This window comes from Podarcis liolepis (assembly GCF_965112155.1).
Source record: "Podarcis liolepis genome assembly, chromosome: 11".
Taxonomy (NCBI): Eukaryota; Metazoa; Chordata; class Lepidosauria; order Squamata; family Lacertidae; genus Podarcis; species Podarcis liolepis.
Window position 1 is genome coordinate 50,492,847 of NC_139565.1, and position 12,364 is coordinate 50,505,210.

The window sequence follows — 12,364 nt, forward strand, 5'->3', positions numbered from 1 at the left end:
GCATAATGATGTTGAAGAACCACATTTCTTATTTCTGATATTTCTTTGTTAATCATTTTTAAAGCCAAAATGGTGGAATTAAACAAATTTTCTGTCCAGTTTGCCAATTTATGCAAATCACGGTAATTCATGGCTGCACCTAAAGAAGGCAGAAGGGACCTAGAGATGGCTGAACCAAACATAAAAATCTCTACACGCAGCTTGTTGTTCATAAATCATGTAAGTTGTGACATTATTAATTAAAACCTTTGGTCTGCCACTCATGGTTGTAACATTAAGAAAACAAGAAGATCCATTAATGTATTCATATGTCCAATTACAATATGGATAATGACCTAAAAATTTTTGCTATTGTGATTAAAACAAAAACAATAAGACACTATTTCTGCAAGCAATATAAACACAGGTGATAAACTTATACGATTGTCCTTCATATTATTGCTAATCTTAAATGAAGCATTTACTGGAATGCTAGAATACCACCATCAAAAAAGCTTCAAAGCTTTGAGAAGCTTTTAAAAATCATTTTCCTCAGCAGCTAAAAAAAAAGGCACTAACCAAGCATAGTCCGCTTCAAGCATATTCCGCTTGCTGTAACTAAAAGATTGCAACAAGGCCGAGAACAGAGCCCATTGTATTCGTGGGCCTTGCTAAAGAACCACATTGCAACTTGCTTTCTGTCCGGGAACCATGCCAAAACACAAGAATGAAACAACTGGAACACACTAAAATCCCCTCACCCCCTCCCTTGCCAAGAGTCCACAATAGTTCCAAGACAGCCCTCTGTACATGCTCAGGGGAACACATCATAGGGCAGGACTCCTGAGGGAGGAGAAAAAAAAAAATCTCTGGGGGGTAAAATCCAAGCGATGCTGGTCTGACGAGGGCATCCTTCAAAGCCAGGTTCATTTCCCAGACAGGAGGCGGCAAAACTGTAACGATAAGTGGTAGAAACGGTGGCTTCCCAGGGGGAAGGGGGGCCAATGCAGTAGGGATGAAGATGGCCTTTCAGCATGCCAGGAAACACTGGAACAGCTGTGGAAGAGCCTCTTTCATTGCAGAGGTGATTATGATCTTGTCCGCTGGATTCTTGTGTTCTTTAAGGGCAGAAAATAGTGGAGACAAGGTAGAGGTGGGCAGGTCCAAATAACTCTTTATCCAATTCAGCTGTCCAAGGATTTGTTGTAAATCCACCAGTTTAAGATCAGGAAACTGTAGTTGAGGCGTGACTGGAATGGCTGCAGATGCTGGCAGCTTGTGTCCCAGATACGTAATAGGTAAGGTCCGCTGGATTTTCTCCTTAGCCACTGTCAATCCAACAGGTTTTTTCCTTTGCAGGATTTTGGGACACGGCGGAGGACAAGGCCGTGGCTAGCAGGCCGTGGCTAGCAGTGCCCACTGACTGGCAGGCTTTAAGCATATCAGCAATGGCTATATTTGATGTTGCCATTAGAAGGCGCTGCGCTTGCTTACAGTCCTCATTTGCATTATCGAAAGCAAGCTGGCGTACTATCACTTCCTGGGCTGCTACGTCCTGAACTTGCCGTTTAAGGGTGTTATACAAGCGATCGACAAATTGTCCATAGGGCTCTGTAGGACCTTGTCTGACACTCCCCCATCTGCCATCGCGCTCAGTTTTGTCATCAGGGACAGAGGCCAAAGCCTCTTGGGCAGCAGCCGTGGTGGCCTCCCAATATTGAGGATCGAGAGTTAGCTGTTGGGCAACAGTAAGAAAATTGCCTCCTCCCGTTAACCCATCGAGGACATCAGCTTGGGTTAACATGACGGGGGCTGGGGGTGGGGCGGCACCAGCAGCCAAAGCAGCCAAAGCAGCCTGATGATTAGCCAATGCTACATTATTAAGATTATTCCGAATCCCATCAACACGACGTTGGCAGGCCCAGTGCCAAGCTTGTATAAACAAAATCATTTGATGAGGCTGCATTACAGTGCGGGCCAACAGCTTAACATCCTCTGGTATCAAATTTTGTTGAAAAATAGTGCCAAACAAGCCCAGGGTGTAAGGAGATTGTAAACCATTGTCCTTGACAGAGGAATGCAGTTCCTTTATGAATCTCAAATCAAACTGTTCGTGCCGGGCTGGGCCTCCCCCTGGCGCGGCAGGAGCAATCACAGGGAAGAGATTAGGAGTTGTACAATCAAAACCCAACAATGGGGCAGCGGCACGGAGAGATTCTTGGAGAGGCGTAGTAGTAGCGGTGCCAAATGCCTTGGGCGGAGGAGGTGGAAGAGCAGGGGGTGCTGCAGAATTTGAAGAATGCAGGGGAGTGACAGGAGGAGGCGGCGGTTTAGGAGGTAGGTTTGAGGCAGGCAAAGCGGGAACCGGGGGGGTGTTTGAAGAAGCTGTTCCAGCAGCCAGAAGAATGTTTGAGGGAGTTAAGCACGACATAGCTTTGTAGACGTTACCCCAGGCATGCAAAACCTTTACATCAATCTGCGGATGATTTTGAAAGAAGTGTCCAATTTTTTTCCAATCGTCTAACTCCCAGTTTCCGTCCTGGGGGAACCACGGACAGTGAGTGTCCAGGGCTTTTATAAGGGACTTAAGGTCAGCTTTCCGAACAGCAAGGTTGTTACTGGCCAAAAGGAATTTAAGGTCTTTTAAAAATTTTTTCTGTGGTGCAGAGAGAGATTTTCCCATGATTGCAAGAGTTGCAAAAAGAGCAGGGAGCACTTACCGAGGGATCCGTAGGAGGATGAGAGAGAGGCGCCTTTTTGCCCTGTCCGGGCGGAGATAAGTGCTGATAAGTCCGTAACGTAGTCCAGAATCACATTCACACGGGAGCTCTCACCGGGGATCCACTACGTGGATGAACGACGCGTCTGCAGCCCTTGCGGGGCGAGGTGAGAGCTGAACGTTGTACACACGGGAGCACTCACCAGGGATCCACTACGTGGATGAACGACGTGTTGGTGAGTGCTGAATAATGAAAAACAGGCAGTCACACGGGAGCACTCACCAGGGATCCACTACGTGGATGAACGACGTGTAGGTGAGTGCTGAATAATGAAAAACAAACAGTCACACGGGAGCACTCACCAGGGATCCACTACGTGGATGAACGACGTGTTGGTGAGTGCTGAAAAACAACGTGAAGTTCGAAGGCAGTCACACGGGGCACCAATTGTCGAGTTGCAGCTCGGCATCCAGAGAAAAATCAGTCTCACACCAAGATAGGTTCCGAATTATGGCTGCTCCTAGGGAAATATGGCAGCTCCTAGGGCTAATGCAGCACAGCTTTTATTGTGTGAAATGTGTGAAATAGAAAGATACAAAAAATACAAGTCAAGCAATTTGTTCTAGCCAGCAGATAAAGACCTTGGTACTAGACCATGCGAGCGATCAGGCCATGCTACGTTAGCCAATCATATGGGACAGCACGAGCTGTTCACGCGCTATTCATGCTCCAAGGATGCTTCTAGCTATGAGATCACCCTGTAACAATAAGAACTTTGCTCATGCTCTCATGTACAAGCAATCATTTTCCCACACCCATACTAAAAAAATCTGCATAATTGTAAAACTGCAAACCGCAAAGGAAAACTATACACTCAAATTGCCACTGCACAGGTGCTCTTCCTTCCCGGATTCCTAAAACATGTTTTTAGAGTAGTGATGCATTTGGAATCCTGAGGCATTGGAGGGAACAGGGGGGGGGGGGAAACCATTTTGAACAGAAAGGGGTGACAATGAAAAGGGCTGAACGGAAACTCTCTTTCCTATGTAACCTTCATTACAGAAGATAGCCCTCTGTTTGAAGGTCTGTCAGAGGGCACCCCTCTTTTCGATGGGCTTACCAGGCCAAATCTCATATAAAGATAAAGACCCAAAAGTAGGCCTGGGCGATATATCAATACAGTCATACCTCGGGTTGAAGCAGCTTCGGGTTAAGCATTTTTGGGTTGCACTCTGCGGCGAATTTCTGGGTTTCGCTGCTCGTGCAGACGCTCAAAATGACATCGCGCATGCACAGAAGCGGCGAATCGCGGCACGAGCAGACACGCGGATGCGGGTTGCATTCACTTCAGGATGCAAACGGGGCTCCAGAATGGATCCTGTTCACAACCAGAGGTACCACTGTATATCACCCAGGACCGGTATGAGGAGCAGACCATGATGTCGGTTTCACCAGCGATATATCGCTGAGTGAAACTGCCATCCCACTCTGCCCTCGTATGCCGCAGAGGGAGAAACGAGCTGTACTGTATCAGCGAGGCACCAATACAGCTTGTTCCTCCCTCTGCATCTTTAAACTGCTTGGTTGAGGACTGTGCAGCTGCCCTTGCCTCAGTCAAGCAGTTAAATGAACCCCTGGCCCGGCACTGGCTCCTGCAAACCGGCAGCAGGGTGGGGGCTCCGTGAAACTGCTCAGGTTGTTGTTCCCCGCAGCAAGCTGTTAAAGGAGCCCCATTGCTCCGTCCGCTTGCGTGCAAGTGGGGAGAGCACCGGGGCTCTCTCAGCTGGGGAGGGGGAAACATTTACTCCCCCAGCTCAGTGGCGCAAAGCAGCCCCTGTGCTCCTGCCGCACGCATGTCTCAGTTGGGGAGGGTAAGCCTTCTGAAACCCCGGCTGAGCGGTGTGAACAAGCTGCATTGTCCTAGCCCGTGAGTGCCTGGGTGAAATTGCCTCAGCTCTTGAGTTGAGAGCTGGGTCAATTTCACCTGGTGTCTCACGGGCAGAGGCCAGTGCATCTTGTTTTTGCAACATCACGGTATATCGCTAAACCGCAATGTTTGGCTGGCGATACACCGCAGTGTTGAAAAGCTGATATCGCCCAGCCCTACCCAAAAGAAGCGAGAGCAGCAGGAGCCTTGAAGCTGCCCATCAGTAGTTACTGCCTAGAGAGCAGGGTAAGCAGGCATAAAGGTCACCTGGGCAAATTCTTCCTCACTAAAGTGAGATGTACCATATTTCTATTAAAAATTACAGTTCTTAGTAATTTAGAAATAATGACATTTTGAATTATTAGTAATTTAGAAATAATTATAGTGTAATTATGTCTAAATTACTATATGCAGATTTCATGCAAACCTGTATCCGCCTTTGTTCTCTCTGAGAGTGATTCATTTCTTCCATCTCCCTCTGTACTTTGCTGTATCTCAACTCAAAATTGTGGCTGCTTTCATTTTTTAAGTTGGGGTTTCATTATGCATACATGTGTATAGTTTGCTCCTTTATGATATCCTTATTCTGCATTACCTTTCCCCCCACCCCTTACTTATTTTCACCTGCAAAATCTAAGTTGAGTTGATTGCTGATCATCTTCATTCTACCATTGCATTTTCTTATCTTCAGGAAATTACTCCCTTAAGTGAAGAGGCCATACCTGAATTTCTTGCAGGCCTTAATAAATTCAAATTATATTTTCTAAGGTGGCTATTTATCTCACATCCTTTCACATTATGCTTCCCCCCTGCTCATCACAGTAATTCTGTTACATGAGTCCTCTGTGTTTTTGGGAGAATGCTACAGCTCCTGATATCAGCTCACACCTGCTACGTCCTGGTTTTTCTTCTTCATTTGTGTGCCACTCAACGCTTTGTGTGTTTCTTGCTGCCATTAAACCAGATAATGGCTATAGCTGGTTGAATGCAGTAGATTTGATGCAGAGGCACAAAGCCTTCAATGGTGTATGATCAGCTAGCAGAATGCCACAGATTGTCAGGATATGCTGGTGCAGCAGTCCTTGCTTATAAGAACATAATGGGTTGTATGCAGCCGGTGTCCTCATGTTCATGGAAGACTCTTTGATTCAGCAAAATAATGAAAAGGGGAGGGAATCCATTTTGACAAATTGACCATTTGCCCATTTCTCCTAAAGGCTCATTCATTTGGGCAAATGGGACACCATTCCACCAACTTTAGTCTGTCCTCAGCCAGCTGCCACCTGTTTGCCTTCTTACTTACAATTCCAGGGAGTGGCAGTATCTATCTCATCTTCTAGTTACAGGTAGATAGCTGTGTTGGTCTGCCGTAGTCGAAACAAAATAAAAAAAATCCTTCCAATAGCACCTTAGAGACCAACTACAGTAAGTTTGTTATTGGTATGAGATTTCATGTGCATGCACACTTCAGATACACTGAAACAGAAGTCACCAGACCCTTATATATAGTGAGAGGGTGGGGAGGAGTATTACTCAGAAGGGTGGTGGGAATGGGTGATTGGCTGATAGGTGTGGTAAACCTGTTGAAGACTGTTAATGACTGCAATTGGTTTTACAGGAAAAAGCAAGGGGTGAGATGGCTAAAAATAGCTTTATCATGTATAATGAAATAAGAATCCAATGTGTCTATTCAGACCAGGTCTCTCCATGGTTTTAAGTTTGGTAATAAGTTGCAACTCAGCAACTTCTCTTTCCAGTCTACTTCTGAAATTCTTTTGTAATAAGACAGCTACATTGAGATCTTGTATCGAATGTCCTGGGAGATTGAAGTGTTCTTCTACTGGTTTCTCTGTCTTGTGATTCCTAATGGACATAAATCTGACATCAGGAATCTGACATCAGGAATATTGCATGTTAGAAGCTTGCGCGAACTGCCATTGGGTACCCTTTGGTGACTGGCCATCAGATCAATCATTTGATAAGTAGAAGGGTTGATAACCTCCTCCAGAGCTGATATGTGCAGGCAAGCTGAGGAGAGACGGCTGTATGTCCTCTGTGTGTGCATACATGTGAGAGTGTATGTGCAAGAGTGAGGTCACCACACCCATTGACTCCCCTCACCTCCCACTGACATGTGGCAGCCTCTTCCAAAGGGTCAGCTTATTGATGAATGTGACCCTGGGGCCTAAAAAGGTTAGCTACCTTTGTAGGTAGACTGAGCTACTGTATTGGCCTGAATATAAGCCGCACTTGCAAATAAGCCGCACCATCAAAATTCAAGGGGGGGGGGAGGAAAAAAGACATTCCCCTGCGCTCCCGGGCTGCTTCCTTGGGGGGAGCCGTACTGCTTTGCTGGCAGCCTCCCCTCCCTTCCCTCTTATTTCTGGCAGCTCAGGAGAGGTTTGAGAGCAGTGGGCGGGCTGTGGGCTGTTGCCCTGCGCTCCTGAGCTGCTCTGGGGGGAGGAGTCATGCTGCTTTGCCTGCGGCCTTCCCTCTCCCCCGCCCCCGGCTCCGGGGAGGCTTGGGAGCAGTAGGCGGGCTGTGTGCCGTTGCCCCACAATCCTTGGCTGTTCTTGGGGGGGTGGGGGAGGTTGCTGGCAAAGCACCACAGCACCACTCCCCTCCCCCCCACAGAGAGCAGCCCAGGAGGACAGGGCAAAGGTGCGCAGTCCACCTGTTGTTCCCAAGTCTCCCCTGAGTCGTCGGGGGAAAGGGAAGGCTGCAAATAAGCCACACTTTAACTTTTCACTGTCAGAATTTGGAAATAAAATGTGGCTTATATTCGGGCCAATATGGTATTATTATTCCCTCTTCCCAAGGAAACCTGGGAAGAGAGTTTGCAGGAGTTGATCAAGGAGCACCTTGCACAATGCCATGCATCTATACTCCCTACACTGCCACTTACCAGGATGGTGTGGGGCAAGGCAAATGTCAGGTAGGGGTAGTGCAGGTACAGTGGTACCTCAGGTTAAGAACTTAATTCGTTACAGAGGTCCGTTCTTAACCTGAAGCACCACTTTAGCTAATGGGGCCTCCTGCTGCCGCGCCACTGCCGCACAATTTCTGTTCTGATCCTGAAGCAAAGTTCTTAATCCAAGGTACTATTTCTTAATCTTAATCCAAGGTACTATTTCTGGAGTCTGTAACCTGAAGTGTATGTAACCCAAGGTACCACTGTACACCGATTTAAGCAATCTAGACTCTCCTGCCAGTGCACTCCAACTTGGCTTCCGTCTATGCCAGCCACTCCTAGTGTTTAAAATGGGAACCCCACAACACAACCCAGGGGCAAATGATTCACAGTAACTTAAGGTTACCAGACGTCCCCGTTTCCCGGGGATGGTCTCCGGATTTACAGATCAGTCCCCTGACAAAATCCTATCATTCCTACTGAAGTTGAAAAGTGTCCCCGGATTCATTAAAAAAAATCTGGTAACCTTACAGTAACTAGCATGCAGATGCAAAATGTCCCCAATAGTGGTGGTAGCTGTTACAGACCTTGCATGAAAGCAGCTGCCACTTTCTCACTGCTCTACCCTGCTTGTTAGTATTTTGAGAGGTTGTGTGATGTGTTAAAAGATCAGATAACAACCAAAAGGCCTCTAATAAGAAAATGACAGGAGCAATTTAACTTCAAGTAGCTGCTTTGATTGCCTTTTGTTTTCCACAGAGGGAAAAGGCGAGGGAAACAGCTCTCAGTCTTTGGCAATCAAGTATAAAAACATCTCCATGCAAAGTAGAGTAATTACACATATACACTTAATTTACCTGTTTGTTCATTCTTGTCTAGGAAAATTACCCTGGAGCAAACGTTAAATTATTATTTTAAAAGAGTTATCGCTTGGCTAAAAATGTCAGTGTTGCTGTTAATTTGCATAATAAGTCTTATTATAGGTCTCTACCATAAAATGGACTAATCAGCATCTGAACACGAATAGGAGATACTTGTTTACTGTTGCTGAGATTTTTCTCTATTCCCCAGGCACTTTCTGCAACACTTAAATCAAGGTTTCTTTATACAAAATGGTTTAGTATTGCAAGTTGCTCTATCAGTCTTTTCAGCTGAAAAGTGGGGTGAAAATTGTTTAGATAGAGAGATCTGTCTATCTATCTCAAAAACCTGATGGTAGCTCAGATGGTAGAGCATATGGGTTCAAGCCACATGTTGAGCAAAAGGTTCCTGCATTGCAAGGGGTTGGACTAGATGACCCTTGTGGTCCCTTCCAATTCTGTGATTCTATGATCTATTTAAACTGTGTGTGCAATCCAGCCGTATTTTAGATCTGTCATCTTGGGGCTACTGGACTACTGCTTAGCCACATTGTGCAGCCCACTCCTTTCATGGCCCTTGGCCCTGTTACAACAAATTTAAATAATAATAATAATAATAATAATAATAATAATAATAATAATAATAATAAACAACTACAAGGGATAGTTGGTGCTGGAGAGCAACACACTGTAGGATGCAGTTAGGTGAGGCACAAAAGGACTCATTTCCCTGTAAATATCCATGTTAATTGCACCTACCAGAGTCTTGATGGCTCTGGTGCCTAGGGGACCATATAACACTTGCTTCTTAAAATCTGCACTGGCTCGGAATTCAAGTTGTTAATCTTGCAAGTACAAAGCCTTGCATGGTTATCTGAAGAAATGCTTCTCCCCAAAGCAGAGATGAGTGAGGCTTGTGAAGAGGCACAGATGGGCCGTGACAAGCTCCCCTCCCGCCTAGTCTCCCAGAACCAGGAGAGGCATGAAGTGGGAGGAGCAAAGGCAGGCATGCAGGTGCAGCCTCTGATTGCTTGGAGGAAAAAACCCCTGGAGAGGAGCAGACATAGGCGACTGTGGGGAGGTGGGGACCTTTAATCTTGGCAACTGCTTCATGAGGGCAAGACCTGACACAGATTAGTGCTGTGCTCATTAGGCTTGACACTCCTGTGTAGATCCTGTTTTGCAAGTATAGGGGTGTACATGGCTATGAAATGTTGGCTGTTATAAATGCTTACCATTGCATTCCAGAGAAATGGGGGAACCAAATGAATTTTCATTAGATCTGCTAGATCAGTCTTCCTCAACCTCTGCTCTCCAGATGTTTTGAGACTACAATTCCCATCATCCCTGACCATTGGTCCTGCTAGCTAGGGATCATGGGAGTTGTAGGCCAAAAACATCTGGAGGGCCGAGTTTGAGGAAGCCTGTGCTAGATGGTAAAGGGGATAGTCTGTGCAAAAAACACCTGCAATGTAAGCTTTTGGGTTATAATTTGCCCCAACTGACAAATGGAGACTAAAAGAATATCCGTCACTGAGCAGTGAGTCATTGCTCCTAGCAGCCCAGGCAGCTGAAGCCAAACAAGATTTTTGCCCTAAATTGCTTGCCACTTTCACTTTATTTCATGTCCTGCCACAGAAGATAAAATGCTTCATTGCAGTAGCTGACACTTAAAAGAGAGACATAGTGCTTCTTAGGCTTTTATTTTTCTTTCAGATCAGTGGGGCGAAGGATGATGTCAGGCTCAGAATCATCTGTTAATAAGAGCGCTCCTTATTTTTTATCAACTTTGTCATCTGTGTCGGTGCCAGAAAATGGAGATACCATGTTCTCCTGCAAGATATCTGGTAAGCACCCTTGACTTAATACTGAAATACATGTATTAGTTGAAATCATAATTCAGAAGAGTTGTATATTATTAAAAGAAAGGGCCACTTTTCAGAAGAATCACAAATTCATTGTATCAAAATGACCTTGGGAAATGGCTCAGTAATCAAATTCAAACAACTTGGAGAGCTTTTTACATAGAGTTGTGTGATTGTGTTTCTTGAGGCACAGTAAATTAGCAGTGCACTGGTACAACCCAACCTCTAGAATCTTATATCCCTCTTGTCACTTGAAGAAACCCTGTTGCAGGCCTGTATTTAGAGTTCTGCTGAAAAATTGTACGTAACCCAGTTTAATAAACATCTTATGTTTCCAATATCTGTATGGAGCCTAAAGCCATAGTTCAGGTCTAGCAGATGACACAATGGTGACATGGGTCTACATAAAAATTTAAAAGCCTCAGGTGGCAATACTCGTTATTTTTTAACATTAGGGTTGCCATATTTTGAAGAGCAAAAGAGAGGATTCTATGATGACTCTCATTTTAAACACCCCTACTCTATGTAGGCTATAGAAGCTGTGATAGATTGTTGGGGGGGGGCAGGAGAAGAGAAGAGTAAAGCAAGTCTTCACCCACCAGTTATGTCTATGTCTCATCCAGAAAGTATAACCAGAGACATTTTTGGCAAATTTAAAAAATCTACCCTGGCAGAAATTTTACTCCTGAAAAAGATGATGTCCTGGAAAAAGAGGACATATGGCAACTGTATATGATAATACTTTGGTGGCTGGGGAAACCCAGCCAGATGGTTGGGGCAATAATAATAATAATAATAATAATAATAATAATAATAATAATAATAATAATAATTAATACCCCATACATCATACCAAGCAACAGATTTGTCCCCAAAGTTTTGTAGTCGTGCAGTTGCTCAAATGTAAGATGTTGTTCCTGCTTATTTCGTCCATAAGCTCCTTACGTTCAGAAACATTTGTTTATCAGTGTGAAATAACAGTTTTCTCCTCCATGTGTTTTAAGGCAACCCAAAACCAGAGGTAACTTGGTATAAGAACGGGCAAGACATCAGTCAAGAGAAGAACATTTCTAGCTGTGAAATACTGGAGGATGACCTGACTCAGGTCTTACATCTCTTTAGGTAATTTGTTTCCTCAGCATTTCTTGATTTCTCGACTATGTTCAGGAATGAATCAAAGGCTGCAAATGTACGCCTACTGCGGTAGAGCATGCACATTCATACAAGTCTCGCTAAGTCAAGGTTTGGCTTAGGATATCATGTAAAGCACCTCACACAGAGATTATTGCTATTATTATTTATTACATTTATATACAACCCTTCATCCGAGGATCACAGGGCAGTTTGCAATATCACACACACCCCATAACATAATAACAAACAAAGCAATCAGGATGGGCCATTAGGAGAGTGGGAAAGCCATCCCTGCCCCATCTCCCTCACAAAAGATAGCCCTGGGTGTTGAAATTTTGTGCCCCTAACAATTTTGCACCCAAGGCAACCGCCCTGTAGCTGCCTCACACTACTTCATTCTTTGACCCCAGTTATCTTGAACATCATAGTGTGTGTTTTTCCCCCTGTTAAGTTACTGTCAGGGGTTCAGAGACAGAGGCACAGGTGAGGGAGGAGACGGAGAGCGACGAGGAAGAATCCCAGGACAGTGAGGAAGAGGATGGCAATGACTTGAGATCTTCCATGAGTCTCTCAAGTGAATCGGAGGATTCTCAGGAGGGGGCGCCCCTAGTCAGGACAAGGGGGGTCACAGGGGGGACCTGCCAGGAGCAGGGAAGCAGCAGGGAGACCCCGAGCGGGAGTGGGAGATCGGGACCGGCTTCCCAGCAGGAACGAAGGGAAGAGAGGGGAGTTCCCAGTGTGACACACGGAGCGGAGCAGGAAAGAGACAAGGGAAGGAGATCGGGGGAGGACGTCCTGCCGGAAGAGGCGGAGAGTAGTACAGGGAGTAGTGTAAGTGTCAAAAGGAAGGTCAGGGGTAGCGAACGCGCGCCAAGTTCAAATGTGGAGGCGCGCGGAAATGGAGAAAGCCCGGAGGAGGAGCCTAGCCCCAAAGCACGAAGGAGGGGGGAACAGGCGTCTGGGGAATC

The 12,364-nt window shown here is 45.6% G+C and overlaps 1 protein-coding gene across 3 annotated transcripts in view; it reads left to right on the forward strand.

The window, feature by feature from the left end:
• The window catches only part of ALPK2 (alpha kinase 2), a 67,239-nt gene that overhangs the window by 7,246 nt on the left and 47,629 nt on the right, over nt 1-12,364 (forward strand). For 2 of the 3 annotated variants that reach the window (XR_014517220.1, XM_083465662.1), the window contains exons 2-3: nt 10,114-10,244; nt 11,267-11,384. Coding sequence is in view for 2 of the 3 variants with exons in the window: in XM_083465662.1 (XP_083321788.1) it covers nt 10,130-10,244; nt 11,267-11,384 (233 nt within the window). In the remaining variant the exon portion in view is untranslated. The remainder of the gene's footprint in view (nt 1-10,113; nt 10,245-11,266; nt 11,385-12,364) is intronic. The other variant, XM_083465663.1, reaches the window with a different exon arrangement.